Consider the following 18,628-nt stretch of genomic DNA (forward strand, 5'->3'; position numbering starts at 1 on the left):
ACATTAAAACAGTTACTATAATATACTCCATCTGTTCAAGAAGGTAGAAGAAAGCATGAACATGACAAAGAAAAATAGGGAAGATATAAAATAAATGACCCACATGAAACTTTTAGAGATAAAATATACATTGTCTGAAATGAAAAGTAAATTCAGTGGAATTAACAGCAGATTAGACAATGCAGCATAGATTGGTAAACCTGGAGAAGTAGCAAATTAAAATATGAGGAGGAAAAAAGCTAGAAAAAATGAATAAAATCAGTGAATTATGGAACAACAATCAAGAAGTTTAGTAGATATGTAATTGGAGTCCCAGAAACAGAGAAAATGGAGAGAGACAAAAGTCAGAAAAAAATATTTTAAGGCATAATGGATGAAAAATTTTCAAATCTGATGAAAACTATAACTCATATATCCAAGAACCTCAACAAACCCCAAGCACAAGAAACACGATAAAACTACACCAAGGTATGTCATAATAAAACTGTTCAAAACCAGTGATAAAGAAAAATCTTAAAAGTAACCAAAGAAAAATACACATTAAGTATAGAAGAACAAAAAAAATAAGAATGACAGCAGACTTTAAATCGAAAACAATGAAAGCCAAAAAAAAAAAAAGAGTGAAGCTAAACTAGAATTCTGTACTCAGCAAATATATCTTTCAAAAAAATAAGGTAAAAAAAATGAAAAAAAATAAGGTAAATAAAGACTTATTAGAACATACAAAACTGAGAAAATTCATCACCAGCAGACCAGCACTATGTGAAATGTTAAAGGAGAATCTTCAGGCAGAAGGAATATAATCCTAGAGGAAAATTGGAATCAATAATATAGAAATAAAGATCACTGAAAATGATAAACGTGTGGAGAAATATAGGGTTTTTTTCTACTTTAAGAATTCTTTTAAACATCATTGACTATTTAAAGCAAAATCAATAGCTGATGTAGGGTTTATATCATGTATAGAAGTAAAATGTGCTTCTAGGAAAAGGTAAACAAAAAAATACTTTGTAAGGTTCATGTAATACTATAGTGAACAGTCATAACATTACTTAAAGGTGGTTTGTGAATAAGTTAAAGATGAATGTAAACCCTAAAGCAACCACTAAAAGCAAAACACCTGAGGCATAGTTAATATGCTCATAAAACAGACAAAATAAAATTATAAAAAATTCTCAATGAACAGAAAAGAAGACAAAGAGGAAAAAAGGAATAAAGATATTGAACAAAAAGAAAACGAGTAGAAAGATGGTAGATTTAAATCAGTGGTGTCCTAGTAAATGTTTAATAGGCTCATGGGGGGTGAGGGAGGTCTTATTGATAGCATTTGTCTATTTTTGTGTTGTAAATACTCCCACCATGGCCAATTTGAATCTACTAGCATGATGTCACTGAAAGCAAAGATGAGAAGAGATATGCATAATCAGATCTTGCAAGCTGGTACAAGCCAGTAGGCATCAGTTTCAGCTAACCACTAATTTAAACCCAGCTATATCAATAACCACATTAAGTGGAAAGGATATAAAAAGCCCAATTAAAAGGCAAAGATTATTATATTGTTAAAAAGCAAGACCCAACTAAATGCTGCCTAAAAAACATAATTCAAACATAAAGACAGAAATAGGTAAAAGGATGGAAAAAGATAAACAATTCTAATTCTACTCAAAAGAAAGCTGAAATGGCTATGTTAATATCAGACAAAATAGATATAACATCAAAGAACACTACAAGAGATAAATTCTTATAAGTAGCCTAAGATCCTTCAAAAGGCAGGGTCTGACAAAGGGAGTACCTGGCTGGGATCCATAAAAACTTTCACAAATGTGTTTTCAGTTTCATGATATAATACACCTCACATCACCTCACAATGATGAAGGGGTCAATTTATCAAGGACATAACAATCTTAAATGGTAATACACCTAATATGAGAGCCTCAAAGTACATGAAGCAAAAACTGATAAAACTGAAAAAAAATAGACAAATCCACAGATTTAGCAGCAGATCTCAATACCTCCCTCTCAATAACTGATAGAACAAGTAGACAGAAAAACCAGTAAGGATATAGAAGGCAACCAATATTATCAACCAACTTGACCTAGAATTTATAGAACACCCCACCCAACAACAGTACAGTACACATTCTTCTCAAGTGCACAAGAATATTTACCAAAACACACCACATCTTGAGCCAAAAAACAAGTCTCAATAAATGAAAAAGCATTCACATCATACAAAGTATATTCTCTGACCACAGATAATTAAAATAGAAACAAATATCAGTAACAAAAAGGTATCTGTAAAATGCCCAAATGTTAGGAAGCTAAGCAACACACTTCTAATGTATGGGTGAGAGAAGAAATCACAATGGAAACTGTTAAATAATTTGACCTAAATGAAAATGAAATCATGACATAAAAAATTTGTGGTATGCTGCTTAAGCAATGTTTTAAAAGAAATCTATAACATTAAATGCCCATGTTTGAAAAGATTTAAAATCAATGACCTAAGCTTCCAGCTTAATAAACTACAAAACAGAGTAAATTAAACCCAATGTAAGAATTGAAATATTAAGGATCACAGCAGATATAAACAGAAAATGAGCAGAATGAAATAGAATGGATAGAAATTAGTAGAATGAAATAGAAAAGAGAAAAAAATAGAGAAAATCAATGAAAACAAGGGCTGGTCCTAGTAGAATGAAATAGAAAAGAGAAAAAATCAGTGAAAACGAGGGCTGGTACTCTGACAAGATCAATAAGACTGGTAAACACCTTTTGTTATACTGATCATGGAAAAAATAGAGAAGACAAAGGTTACCAACATCAGAAGAAGAGAAAGGACATATCTCAAGATCCTACCTTAAGGGGATACTATGGGAATAAAATGAACAAGTTTTTGTCAATAAATTCAACAATTTAGATGAAATGGACAATTCCTTAAAGGGCACAAACTGTCAAAGCCCACTCAAAAAAAAAAAAGAAATAGATAACCTGAATAGTAATATACTTACTAAAGAAACTGAACTTCAAAACCTTCCCATATGTGAAATATACGGGTAGTATTAAAAATTATTAGTTAATAATAATTTAGGAAAAAAAATACAGGACCTAGATTATTGCTACCAAACATTTAAGGAAAAAAATACCAATTATATAAACAAACTCTTCCTAAAAAAAAAAAGAAGAGAAGTGAACAATTCTCAACCATTCTATGAGGCCAGTTTTATCCTGATATCAAAAGTAAATAAACATTAAAACAAAAAAGAAAACAAATCAACACCATCACAAACATATAAACAAAAATCCTTAGCATAATTTTAACAAATTAAATCCAACAACATTTAAAGATAAGACATCACAACCAAGCATTTACCCCAGGAATACAGGATGGGTTAATATTCAAATATCAATCAATATAATTCACCATATTAACCAACTAAATTAAGAATAACAAACAAAATAAGGATCTCTCATAGGTACAGGAAAAGCATGTGAGAAAATTCAACATATAGTCAGGACAGAAACTCTCAGCAAACTAAGAATAGAAGGTAACTTTCTCAACCTGATAAAAGAACATCTGTGAAAAACTTACAGTTAACATATTTAATAGTGAAATCTGAATGTTTTCCCCTATGATCAAAAACAAGGAAAAGGGGCTTCCCTGGTGGCGCAGTGGTTGAGAATCCGCCTGCCAATGCAGGGGACACGGGTTCGAGCCCTGGTCTGGGAAGATCCCACGTGCCGCGGAGCAACTAGGCCCGTGAGCCACAATTACTGAGCCTGCGCATCTGGAGCCTGTGCTCCGCAACAAGAGAGGCCGCAATAGTGAGAGGCCCGCGCACCGCGATGAAGAGTGGCCCCCGCTCACCGCAACTAGAGAAAGCCCTAGCACAGAAACGAAGACCCAACACAGTCAAAAATAAATAAATTAATTAAAAAAAAAAAAAAAACAAGGAAACGATAAATGCTCTCACAACCTCTATTTCAATTTGTTGTGACAGCCCTAGCCAGTGCAATCATAAGGCAAGAAAAATAAATAAAAGGCATACAGATTGAAAAGGAAGAAATAAAACTGTCTTGTACATAGATGATATGATTGTTTATGCAGGCAATCCTACAGAATCTTAAAAAAGCCACTAGACTAGGAAGAGAGATTAGCTAGATCACAAAATACAATGTACATTTGGAAACTGGTATTAAAATAAGTGCTATTTTTAATAACATAAAAAACTTGAAATACCTGGGGAAATTTTTAATAAAATATGTAAAAGAGTTATACATTGAAAACTAAAAAACATTACTGAAAGAAATCAAAGACCTAAATAAAGAGAGATAAACCATTTTCATGGACTGGAACATTTAATATTGTTAAAAATGTGGAGATTCCTGTGTATTAACCTATAAATCTACTACAGGAAGCATTTTTACAGAAATTGACAAGCCAATTCTTAAAATGTATATGGAAATGCAAAGGATTAGAATAGCCAAATCAATTTTGTAAAAGAAAACCAAAGTTGGAGAATATGCATTCCAATTTGATTTCAAGGCTATTATAAAGTTACAGTGTTCAAGAAAGTAAAGTATTGGCATAAAGACTGATCAAGGAAGAGTCCAAAAAATGATCCACACTACATGGTCAACTGATTATCAGCAAAGATGTCAAGGCAGTTCAATGGGGAAAAGATAATCTTTTCAACAAATGGGGCTGTATGAAATATGGGATACACATTTTTAAAAAAATTTTAAACTTTGATCTTTACTTCCTACCACTTACAAAAATAAACTTAAAATTTTCTTAAATAGGATACAAAAAGCACAATAGTAGAAAACAGACAAACTAGACTTCATCAAAATTTTAAACTTTTGCTCTTCAAAAGATACCATTTATAAAAGGAAAGGGCAAGTCCAGAGAGCTGGAGAAAATATTTGTAAAACATATTGAAAAGAGCTTGTATCTATCTGGAATATATAAAGAACTCTTACAACACAATAATAAGAAAATAACCAACTAATAATTGGGCAAAATATTTGAACAGTCATTGAATTCATCAAAGAAGATATACCAATGACAAATAAAAACATGAAATGATGCTCAACACCATGAAATATTAGGAAAATACAAATTAAATCCACAATAAGATACCACTGTACACCCACTGTGTGAAGAAAATTAAAAGAATGATGATCACAAGAAAACTATACACCAATATCTCTTAAGAATGTATATGAAAATATCTTCAATGAAATGCTAGCAAACTGAATCAACAACACATTAAAAAACCCCATGACAAAGTGGGATTTATCCCAGGAATGCAAGGTTGGTTTAATGTCTAAAAATCAATTAATGTAATACACCATATCAATAGAATAAAGGGCAAACACCACACAATCATCTCAACAGACACAGAAAAAGCATTTGACAAAATCCTAAACAGATTCCTGATAAAAAAATAACACTTTTAAAAAAAACATGGAGGGACTTCCCTGGTGGCACAGTGGTTAAGAATCTGCCTGCCAATGCAGGGGACACGGGTTCGATCCCTGGTCCAGGAAGATCCCACATGCTGCGGAGCAACTAAGCCCGTGCACCACAACTACTGAGCCTGTGCTCTAGAGCCTGCACGCCACAACTACTGAGCCTGTGTGCCACAACTACTGAAGCCCACGCGCCCTAGAGCCTGTGCTCTGCAACAAGAGAAGCCACCGTAATGAGAAGCCCGCACACCGCAACGAAGAGTAGCCCCCGCTCTCCACAACTAGAGAAAGCCCACACGCAGCAACAAAGACCCAATGCAGCCAAAAATTAATTAATTAATTAATTTTAAAAAAATTTTTTTAAAGTGTGGAAAAGAAGGGAACTTCCTCAACCTGATAAAAGGCATCTACCACAGATAACATGCTTAATGGTGAAAGACTGAATGTTTCCCTCATAAAAGCAGGAACAAGATGGAATGTCTGCTCTCACCATTTCTATTCAACATTGTACTAGAAGTTCTAGCTAGGGGAATTAGGCAAGAAAATAAATAAAAAGCAACCAGATTGAAAAAAAAAAAGAAAAACTATCTCTATTTGTAGATGACATTATCTTGCAAATAGAAAATCCTAAGGAATCCACTAAAATCTATTAGAATAAACAAATTCATCAAGATTACAGGATATAAGATCAATATATAAAAATTAAATATATTTCCATACACTTGCTAAGAACAACTCAAAATGAAATTAAGAAAATAGGGACTTCCCTGGTGGTCCAATGGCTAGGACTCCATGCTCCCAATGCAGGGGGCCCAGGTTCGATCTCTGGTCTGGGAACTAGATCCCACATGCCGCAACTAAGAGTTTGCATGCTGCAACTAAAGATTCCGCATGCCACAACCAAAGATTCCACATGCCACAACTAAAAGATCCCACATGCTGCAACTAAAAGATCCCGCATGCCGCAATGAAGATTCCGCACGTGGCAACGAAGATCCCTCATGCCACAACTAAGACCCAGCACAGCCAAATAAATAAATATTAAAAAGAAAGAAAATAATTCCATTTACAAAAGCATCACTAAAACACTTAGGAATAAATTTAACAAAAAAAGTGTAAAACTTACACTCAGAAAACTATAAACATTGTTGAAAGAAATGAAAGATCTATTTTTAAATAAATGAAAAGACATTCCACGCTCATGAATGGAAGATTTCAGATGGTTAAAATGGTAGTACTCCTCAAAATAATATACAGTCAACACAATCCCTATCAGAATCGCAACTGGTTTCTTTGCAAATATTGATAAGCCAATCCCAAAGTTCATGTGGAAATTCAATGGACACAGAACAGCCAAAACAATCTGGAAAAAGAAGAATTTAGAAGACTCTTACTTCCTGATTTCAAAACTTACTAGAAAACAACAGTAACCACGGAATTCCCTGGTGGTCCAGGGGTTAGGACTCCGTGCTTCCACTGCAGGGGGCATGGGTTTGATCCCTGGTTGGGGAACTAAAATCTCGCCTGCCACACAGTGTGGCCAAAAATAAAAACAAAAAACAAACAAAAAAACAGCAACCGAAACATTGTAGTATTAACTAGCATAAGACTATATAGATCAGTGGAATAGAACTGAGAGTACAGAAATAAACTCTTACAATTAAAATCAATTTTTTAAAATATTATTTTTATTAAGTCTTTACCCTTGACAGTGTGGTTTGTTTTTTTAGAAAATATTTATTTATTTATTTACTTTATCTGGCTGCGCTGGGTCTTAGTTGCAGCATGTGGGCTCTTAGTTGCGGCATGCGAACTCTCAGTTGCAGCATGCATGTGGGATGTAGTTCCCGACCAGGGATCGAACCCAGGCCCCCTGCATTGGGAGCATGGAGTCTTAACCTATGGACCACCAAGGAAGTCCCAAAATCAATTTATTTTTGACAAAGGTACCAAGACAAGTAAATGGGTGTTAAGGATAGTCTTTTCAGTAAATGGTGCTGGGACAACTGGACATCCACATGCAAAAGAATGAAGCTGGACCCCTACCTCACACTATATTTTAAAAAAAACCTCAAAATGGAACAAAGACCTAACTGTAAAAGCTAAAACTACAGAATTCTTACAAGAAAACATAAAAGTAAATTTTCATGACCTTGAATTTGGCAATGTTTCTTAGATATGACACCAAAAGCATAAGCAACAACAACAAAAAATAGATCAATTGAACTTCATCAAAATTTAAACTTTTATGCCTCAAAGCAGGGGTCCCCAGCCCTTGGGCTGTGGACCAGTATCAGTCCTCTGCCTGTTAGGAACCAGGCCACACAGCAGGAGGTGAGCGGTGGGCAAGCAAGCGAATCTTCATCTGATGCCCCCCGTCGCTCGCATTACCGCCTGAACCATTGCTCATATTACCACCTGAACCATCACCCCACCCCAACCCCATCCGTGGAAAAATTGTCTTCCACGAAACTGGTCCCTGGTGCCAAAAAGGTTGGGGACTGCTGCCTTAAAGGATACCATTAAAAAAGTGAAAAGAGAAGCCACTGAATGGGAGAAAATATTTGCAAATCATCTATATGATAAAGGACTTGTATCTAGAATATATCTCACAACTCCATAATATAGAGACAACCTAATTTTAAAATGGGCAAAGGATCTGAGTAGACATTTCTCCAAAGATACACAAATGGCCTTTCATACATGAAAAGATATTCAACGTCATTAGCCATCATGGCAATGCAACTCAAAACCACAAGGAGATACTGCTTCACACCTACTAGAATAGCTATAATAAAAAAGACAGACAATAACAAATTTTGGCAGATGTGGCAAAATTGGAACCTTCATTGCTATGGACTGAATTTTGTCCATCCCAACAGTTATGTTGAATCCTTAACCCCCAATGTTACTGTATTTGGGGGGAAAAGGGCTTTTCAGAAGTAAAGATTAAATGAGGTCATAAGGGTGGGGTCCTCCTCCTTAGGACTGAAGAAAAGGAAAAGATAATTTGTTCTCCCTCCCTCTCTCTCTGTCTCTCTCGCTCTCTCACCCGTAATAGGTGTTAATGAAACTGGGATTTGGGAAAACTTTTTTTCCCCTTTGGATTTTACTGTATTGTTTGAATTTCTTTATAATTAGCATGAATTCCTTTCTGAAAATAATAAAGTCATTAGTCTTTAAAAGAAAAAGTTCATAGCTTTTACTAAATAATATGTTTGAGATCTGTCACAAGAAAAGGATCAAGTGCAGAAAAATATTGCTGATGTTATGTTCATCACAGCATACTTTACAATAATCATAAAGAAAAATCTAAATGTCCAATAATAGGAGCAATCCTAAGTAAATTATAACACAGCCATGTGATAAACTGTAATGCAGACATTAAAAATTTTTTGCTTATAAATAATTTTTAACATGACATACTCAAAAAATAACGTTAAGTGAAAATGAAGTAAATCCAATTATAGATACAGCACAATCTCGACTTTTTTTTGCTAAATTAGCAAATCACTAATGACGTTTGTCATTACAGATGATTATTTCTTCTTTATTTTTTCTGTATTCTTCCATTTTTTATGATTTTACAACAAGGAAAATAAAATTTTTATTTTTTTTAGTTTTTATATTTATTTGGCTGTGCCAGGTCTTAGTCACGGCACACAGGATCTTCGTTGGGGCATGCAGGATCTAGTTCCCTGACCAGGGATGGAACCCAGGTGCCCTGCATTGGAAGTGCAGAGTCTTAACCACTGGACCACCAAGGAAGTTCCAGGAAAATAAAAATTTTAAAATAAGCAGCTCCTGTAAGAGTGGGCCATGAAAATGTAAGAAGTAACTATGCAAATCCTTCCAAACATATATACAAACACTCATAAATGTTTGGCATCTGTCATTCTAAATATCTGGGAATGAAATATCTCTTTTGCTCCTCACCCCATGTCTTAATCAGTTTGGGCTTCTATAATAGAACACCATAGACCAGGTGGATTAACCAACATATTCTCACAATTCTGAGAGCTGGGAAATCCAAGATCAAGGTGTCAGCACATCTGGCATCTGGTGAAAGCCCACTTCCTGGTTTGCAGATGGCTGTCTTCTCAATGTATCCTTACATGGCAGACAGCAGAGTGGAAACAAACTCTCTCATGTCTTTATAAGGGCACTAATCCCATCATGAGGATTCCTCCACCCTCACAACCTAATTACTTCCCAAAGGCCCCACCTCCTAATACCATCACCTTGGGAATTAGAGTTTTAACATCTGAATTTTGAGGGGATAAAAACGTTTAGTTCACCCTAGGAAGTTAAAAGCAAAGCAACAGCCCTTGTTCTCAGCTTAAAGAGATAATGAAGAGATGTCTTGGCAAAAAATAAAGAACAAGAATACACTGTTCCTCTACTTCTTTGGTAAATTTAACTCCTAATTTTCTCCTATGCTTGTCTGTGCTATGAACAGCCAATCCCAGGCTTTTCCTGATGCCTAAAGTTCAACCAAGAGCTGACTTCAGCACTCCCTCCTTGCCTGCTGCTGACCTGAGGATCGAAATCACATCAAATCACATGCTTAGATGGACCGAAAAATAAGTGGTCAGAGGCCAAATTGAGTGGCAACATTCCAGCTCTGAAGAAATTATAAAACTAACCAAAATAAATCAACTGGTAGGAAGTGCCAACAATGGGAACCATAGATCCATTTGATCTCATAAGAGCAGCAGCCTCTTAAGTCCCTTTCTTGGCTACACTCAGGTCAATAAAGAAAAAAATACTGTGTAAGCCATATATGTTATTATAAATTTTCAAGCAGCCACATTAAAAAAAAAGAAACAGGTAGAATTTATTTGAATATGTTAATTTAACCCAATATATCCAAAATATTATAATTTCAAAGAAAGATTTTTTTTAAATATATATATATATTTTTAAAGTAAGAGTGGTTTTGTTTATTTATTTATTTTTGGCTGCGTTGGGTCGTTGTTGCTGCGCGTGGGCTTTCTCTAGTTGCAGCAAGTGGGGGCTACTCTTCGTTGCGGTGTACAGGCTTCTCATTGCGGTGGCTTCTCTTGTTGAAGAGTACAGGCTCTAGGCACACGGGCTTCAGTACTTGTGGCACATGAGCTCAGTAGTTGTGGCACACGGGCCTAGTTGCTCCGTGGCATGTGGGATCTTCCCGGATCAGGGATCGAACCCATGTCCCCTGCATTGGCAGGCGGATTCTTAACCACTGTGCCACCAGGGAAGTCCCAAAATTATTTTTTTCAATGTTGTAGTTTATTTAAACAATATCAATTATGTGTATTGTGCTGGCACAAATATACAGAAATATTTTTAAATTGTTGAGACAGTTTACATTCTTTTTTCATATGAAATCTTTAAAATTCATGTATATTCTATGGTTCCAACACATCTCAACTTGGATGCTAAATTTTTATCAGAAATATTTGATCCAGGTAAGTAGCCACATATATTGTTTGTTGTGAATAGTATTCCCAGTGGAACAAGTATCCTTTTTAGTTCAAAGTAATAATTCTCTCTTGTATAAGAAATTATTACCTTTGTTTGCAGCATACCCATAAAAAGGGAAGTTAGGACACATGATCTGAAGGGAAAGACATAGGACAAAGATAGAAACCAAAACAGCAATGCAGGAGTGAGAAGTTAAGCCCTCTGCTATAGAGAGCCACCTAGGGGCCATAAACAGAAACAGCAAGTTATTTTTGTTACATTCAAATAGATTGTTCAATCACCTGATTTTTAAATTTAGGATTCTAAATACAAAATCTTAATAAATTCTGTTACAAATTGCTATAATTAATAAATGAATAAGGGAAGAAAAGAAGAAAAAGAGCAAGAAAAAAAGGAGAAGTGCAGATGTATATGGAAGTAGGGGGGTAGTGAAATGCCAACAAAAGGATTTCATGTCGGATAGAAATAAAAAGGAGGAAAAGACAAAGTACAAAAGAGAAATGGAGAAGAAACTCATAGTGAAAGAGAAGGGAGAAAATGATAGGTTCTCCAGGTACAGCAAAAAGTTTATTTGGATTAAAAGACCTGGTCTCACTTGAATCATTAACTGCTAACTGGGTCCAATGTCACTGGGTAATTACTTCACTCTGGGCTTCACAGATTCACTTTACCTATAAAATATCTTCAGGACCATCTCTAGCTAAAACATTGTCTAAGTTGCTTGCCTGCCCCAGGAATCTATCCTATAGAAATAATAGCTTGAGGAGGGTGGGAGGGGGAAAAAAAAAAGAAAGAATGGCTTGAGAAAGTAAAGATACATGTACAAGAATGTTGACTGGAGCACTACAATAGCAAAAAAAAGAACATGTAAAACTAAAATTAAACAACCTCATCAGAAGAGCAGAAGGGACTGATTGAAAACCCTATAGCCATGTAATGGGATACTAGGCAGCTGTTAAAAATAAGGAAGTATATCAATATGTTCTAGCCAGGAAAGCTGTCCATTTGCCACGTGAAAAAGCAACATGTATAAAATCATTAATCTTCTTCATGAACATATCAGTGTTTTTTAACATTGTGAACATGTATATGCATGTATATGTGTATGAATGCTTAGTTAGATATGTCTGTATAAACTTGGAAAAAAGAAAGGACATATAGATACACTGGTTACCTCTGAAGAACAAGATTAAACAGGCAAATAAGGATTTTTAATATATATCCTTTTTAAAATTATGGGACTATGGATGAATTTTACTATTTTATAGTTTTTAATAATTTTCAAATAAAAGTTATCAAGGTACCTGCCATTAACTACGGAAGAAAAACATCTATTTTTCATGTGTCATAAATGTTAGGCACTTCTGTTAGGCAACACCTAATCATCTTACTTTGCATCTTCTCCAGTTGCCACCCTCCAATCCAGTTTTTCAAACTGTTCCCTGAACATACTATATTCACTCCAACATTCATGACTTGGCTTATGATGTTTTCTCCAACACCCAGAAAGATCTTGTCTTCCCCGATCTTTAATTATCCTTACTTTATTTTTATCTTTATTTATTATATAGCCTGCGAGCCACAGCTACTGAAGCCCATGCACCCTAGAGCCTGCGCACAGCAACTACTGAGCCCACGCGCAGCAACTACTGAAGCCCGCATGCTCTAGGGCCTGCGTGCTGCAACTACTGAGCCCACATGCTGCAACTACTGAAGCCCGCGTGCCTAGAGCCCATGCTCCACAACAAAAGAAGCCACCACAATAAGAAGCCCAGCACCACAACGAAGAGTAGCCCCCACTCGCTGCAAATAGAGAGAAAGCCCCAGCACAGCGCAGCCAAAAAAAAAGAGAGAGAAATAGATGGCAATACCATAATAGTAGGGGATTTTAATACTCCACTTTCATCAATAGATAGATCATTCAGACAGAAAATCAATAAGGAAACATCAGCCTTAAACAAGATACCAGACCAAATGGACTTAACAGACACTTGCAGAACATTCCATCCAAAAGCAACAGAATACACATTCTTCTCAAGTACACGTGGAATGTTCTCTAGGACAGATCATGTGTTAGGCCACAAACAAGTCAATAAATTTAAGATTGAAATCATAGAAAGCATCTTTTCCAACCACTGTGGTTTAAAATTAGAAAACAATTACAGGAAGAAAACTAAAAAATTCAAATATGTGGAGATTAAACAACATGCTACTGAACAACCAATATGTCAAAGAAGAAATCAAAATAAAAATCATAAAATATCTTGAGACAAACAAAAATGGAAATACAGCATACCAAAACTTACGGGATACCACAAAAGCAGTTCTAAGATGGAAATTCGTAACAATAAACGCCTACGTTAAGAACAAGAAAGATCTCAAATAAACAACCTAACTTTACACCTCAAGGAACTAGAAGAAGAATAACCTAAGCCTAAAATTAGTAGAAGGAAGAAAATAACAAAGATTAGAGAGGAAATAAATGAAATAGAGATAAAAAGACTATAGAAAAGATCAATGAAACTAAGAGCTGATTTTCTGAAAAGATGAACAAAATACCTACACCCTGTTTTCTCTCTCACCACTTCATTAATTCCAATTACACATTTATTATACCTTATCACACTATCCTCCATATAACATAACTTCCTGCCGATTTTCAATCTTTTCTCTCTCTATAGTGTATTCTAAATAATCACTTCTAGTCCAGTTTCACTAATTCTCTTTTAGTCATGCATAATCAGCTATCAAACCTATCTTTTGAATTTTTAATTTTAATTATTTCATTTTTCTTTTCTATAAATCCTATTTGGTTTTTTTTTCAATGCCTGTAATGTCCCTTTTTGCAGTTTCTTATACCCCTGAGGTATTTCCAAGCTTGCCTTTTATTTTTTTAAACATAGCAAGCATGCCTAAAACTAGATCCAATAAATCTAGTTTCTGACGTCTGCAGAGATTACTTTTTACTGTTCCTTCTTTATCCTGGTCCTCAAATATGGTGCCTTGTTTCTTTAATGCTTGATTATCTTTAATTGCATGTCCTTGAAAGCTTACTTGAGTTCTCAAAGCCTTCTTGAGTTCTCAAAGCTTTCCTCCAAAAGAAAATTTGCAGTTGCTTCTGTTAAGTGCCTAGGTTAACTGGAACCAATTTAAGACTCAATTCATGGTCTGACGTTTCTTTGACCACCCAGGTAAATGAGAATTTTGGCAGCAATCCCAGTGGTTTATTAATTCTCAGTGAAAGGTTTTCTGGTTATTTTTTTCTTCTCTTTTTTTTCTCCCTTGCTCTGCTCAGTGCCAAAGCAACTCTCCCTGTAATCTACTGAAAGTGGGGAAAAGAGGGCGTAGGGGAGGGGGGTAGTTTTACTTTTGTGTTCACCCTTACCAAAAAGGTTTACCCCTAACCAGTTTAATGTGGAGAGTCGGTAATAAACTTCTGATCTTGGGGGCACCTGAGCTGTGACTACTTTCCTCTTCATGTAGGGGGCCATCAAAATTGAAGTTCACAGCTTCCTGATCAGCGAAGGCCTTCAAGGCAAAAGCAGCTTCAAATGCTGATCTTAATTTTCCGACATTCAACAGCAATTCCTCTCTCGTTAGCTCTTCAGTGTCTTTAGGATATCTTGTTTCTATTCCATTCAAATATTTTAGTTGTCATTAGTAGGAGAAATGATTCAAAAACCTGGCTTGCCATTACCAAAAACAGAAGTCCCAAACCTTATTAACGCTCTTCAGTTTGTTGAACGGAAATAATTTTTGAATGAATGAACGAATGACTTTCAAACTAAACAGACATGTCACCCTCAGATTCAATCATCTAACCTGTCTGAACATCAGTTTCACAAAATAAAGGGGTTGAACAAAATTATCTCTATGATTCTTTATTGTCTAAAATAGCAGGATCTATTGCATATATATGCAATGTCACCTTTCAGCTTTTGCAAGCTCCATTTATGGTAGTCAGATGGGCAAAGTTTTCTCATAGTGTTACAACAATTCCAAAATAAGAATAAATGAGACTCACTGTTAATCCAAGGGGTCCCTTTTCCATCTTCTCAAACCCAAGAGCCAAGACACAATCTGCCAGACCTTGAAAGAAAATGTAATTAGTTTGAAAAATTAAATTTCCAGACACCCAACAAAATATCATTAAATACTTCAATTTAAATAAGCATGTCAATTTATACAAAATGTAAAAACATGGTATAATCCTATAAAATTTTTAATAAGTGAAAAATTACAGAGAAAATTCTTATATGCTTCTAAATAAGAGGAAAAATTAATAAAGTATATAATTCTTTATTTGATTCTCAGTGTTAGTAAGACTTTTGATTAATGTGGAAATATGTTCCAGTGAAGAACAAATATAAATAGCTAATTTTCAATTTTTAAACATTAAGTAAAATTTTTAAAAATTTTAAAGTATCTTGATCAAAATCTCAACAGAATTATTTTTGGAGGGAGGGGGCACCTAAAAATGATGTTAAAGTTCAACTAAACAGCAAAACAAGCAGAATTGCCAAAATTTTTCCTAAAAAAAAAGAAAAAAAATATAACAACGTAGGGGGCACAGGGGATACTAGTATTATCCAATAGTGAGACATTATAAAGCTCCAACAATTAAAACACCAAAGAGTAGAGCAATAATCAACAGTCAATCAGAAGAAAGAACAGAGGGCCTAATAAAAGAGCCTAGAATATTTGGAAATATAGACTATGATATATATCCGAGAGAACTGAAAACATATGGCCACAAAAAAAATTGTACACAAGTGTTTACAGCAACATTATTCATAATAGCCAAAAAGTAGAAACAACTCAATGTCCATCAACATGTAAATGGATAAACAAAATGTGGTGTATCCATACAATGAATTATTAATCGGCCACAAAAAAGAATGAAGTACTGATACATGCTACAACATGGATGAACTGTGAAAATATTATGCTAAGTGAAAGAAGCCACAAAAGGCCATATATCATATGATTCCATTTATATAATATTCAGAATAGGTAAATCCATAGAGACAGAAAGTAGATTAGTGGTTGCCAGGGGCTACTGGGAGAGGGAAATGGGAAGTGACTGCTAATGGGCACCACTTTCTTTTTGGGGTGATAAAAATGTTCTAAGATTAGATAGTGGTGATAGTTGCATAAACCTGTGAATATACTAAAAAACACTGAATTGTAAACTTTAAAAGGGTGAATTTTATGTTATATAAAGTACCTCTCAATATAATTGTTATTTTTTAAAAAAGAAATACATTATAAAGCAATCCCTCTGATGGTCGTATGGAGAAATAATAAAAGGGGGGCAATAACCCCACATCTATTTAAGTTCACTAGACAAACAGGCACTTCTCACCACCCTGAATCAGTTGCCGGGCCATAAACAAAGCAGTTGAACCAGTAGAACAGTTATTGTTGACGTTGATTATAGGAATTCCAGTCAGTCCCAAACTGTGATAGATAGCCCTCTGGCCACAGGTAGAGTCACCTATTAAAAAAAAAAAAAAAAAATTTATATACGCAACATGAGAATTATGGAGCTGCAAAGCAACATAATACTACATTATGGTTTTTCCAGTGTTATGTCTTTGTCTAACATACAACATGGGCAGAACAATAAATATACTATTGACATCTTACTCAGAAACAGTTTTAGCATGAAGCATCATTTACTCTGCAAATATAAAAATTCTCAAAACACAGAATATATATGCACTTTCTTTACACAATACAGAGGTAGGAAAGTAGAGACATGACCAAGTAATAGCAAACAATTCAATCTGGCTAGGGCTACATGATAGGCAGCAATATTTCATGTATACTGTCAGATATAAATCTTTTAAAACTAAACTAATTGATTAAAAGGCCATGATTTTTCTCTTCATGTAAAATTTCATAACTTCAAAAAGTTAAAAGATTCTACATGCCAGGGTATTCCAGAGGAATGTAATCCAAGTAAAAACACATTTGACTCCCTTTCCCAAGGAACATGTCCACCAAGGCAGACATGCTGGAGCAGTATGATGGAAACACCTGAAGATACAGACTCTCCAGAAGTCTTCAGGGAAAACAGTAAGGTTCAGGACCTCCCTTTCATAAATACATTGTGCATCTCTTTGAACTAGTAAATTTCCCTTCAAGAATTCTCTTGATATCTTGAAATCTCAAAGAAATAATCATAGATATAAATAAAGATTCATCTACAGTAATGCTTACTATAGCCTTTTATAATAACTAGAAATTAGAAATAATTTAAAATGTCCAAGAATAGGGTATCATTCCTACTGCTAAATAATTTACTGTAGTAAATCCCCAAGACTAGAATATCATGAGATAATTTAAAATGCTGTAAAAAGACTGGCAACATTCTAAATGTCCATTAAAAGGGGATAGATTAAATAAATCATGATGTATCTATTCAATGGAACACTATGCTATCATTAAAAGAGACCAAGAAAGCTCCTTATGAAACAATTTGGAATAGTCACCAAGAACTACTAAGTTAAAAAGAGCAAAATATAGGGACTTCCCTGGTGGTCCAGTGGTTAAGACTCCACGTTCCCAATGCAGAGGGCCTGGGTTCAATCCCTGGTCAGGGAACTAGATCCTGAATGCCGCAACTAAAAGATCCCACACGCCACAACTAAGATCCCGCATGCTACAACTAAGATCCTGCACACAGCAACTAAGACCCAGTGCAGCCAAATAAATAAATAAATAATTTTTTTAAAAAAAGCAAAATACAAAATAATGTGTATATTATCCTACCATGTGTGTAACAAAAGAAAGGGGGAGGGGGTATTTATACAACCACATATACTTATTTTTATATGGATAAATTACCTATGAAAAGATACACTAGAAATTAGTGAAATTGCACTACTATACATAAAATAGATAAGCAAAAAGGATTTACTGTATAACACAGGGAACAATATTCAATGTCTTATAATAACCTATAATGGAAAATAATCTGAAAAAATATATATATAACTGAATCACTTTCCTGTATACCTGAAACTAACACAATACTGTAAATCAAATATACTTCAATAAAAAAAAATTAGTAAAATTGGTTGTCTAAGGAAAGGGAATCATGAGACAGGGAGACAGGAATAAGAGTGAGACTTTCCACTACATAACCATCTACCTTTTGTATTTTTGTACCATGTAAATATTTAATCTATTCCAGAAAAAAAAAATTGAAAAATATTAATGATGAAATGAAAGAAGACTGAATAACATGGGAAATATTGAATACAATAAAATGAGAAAAGCAGGTTACCAAAAAGTATGTAACTAGGACCTAAACTGAAGAGAAAATTATGTGTACATACGTATTCACACACATTCATACTCACTGAAGGACCTACACCAAAAAAGTAATGGTAATAATCTCTGGATAATGAGATTACAAGTGACTTATTTTTTCTTGTGCTTTTCTGTGTTTCCTTTTTTTAATTACAATAGTATATATCATTTTTCTAATTAGAAAAAAATCTTAATGAAAAAATTTTACTAGACACAAAAAATCAATAAATACAAATTTTAACACAAGAACAAAAAGATAAAAAGTGTTTTAATTTAATAAAAAGTGTACTGTTTTGGCAGTACAATAATGGCATATATATATATATATATATATATATATATATATATATATATATATATATATACA

General features: G+C 34.4%; 1 protein-coding gene across 1 annotated transcript in view; it reads right to left on the minus strand.

The window, feature by feature from the left end:
• Positions 1-18,628, minus strand: part of SCP2 (sterol carrier protein 2) — a 154,989-nt gene that overhangs the window by 121,511 nt on the left and 14,850 nt on the right. Inside the window, exons 4-5 of the mRNA XM_061186583.1 lie at positions 16,307-16,438; positions 14,966-15,030 (exon numbers count right to left, since the gene is read on the minus strand). Of these exons, the coding sequence (XP_061042566.1) occupies positions 14,966-15,030; positions 16,307-16,438 (197 nt within the window). The remainder of the gene's footprint in view (positions 1-14,965; positions 15,031-16,306; positions 16,439-18,628) is intronic.

This window comes from Eubalaena glacialis, chromosome 3, assembly GCF_028564815.1.
Source record: "Eubalaena glacialis isolate mEubGla1 chromosome 3, mEubGla1.1.hap2.+ XY, whole genome shotgun sequence".
NCBI lineage: Eukaryota > Metazoa > Chordata > Mammalia > Artiodactyla > Balaenidae > Eubalaena > Eubalaena glacialis.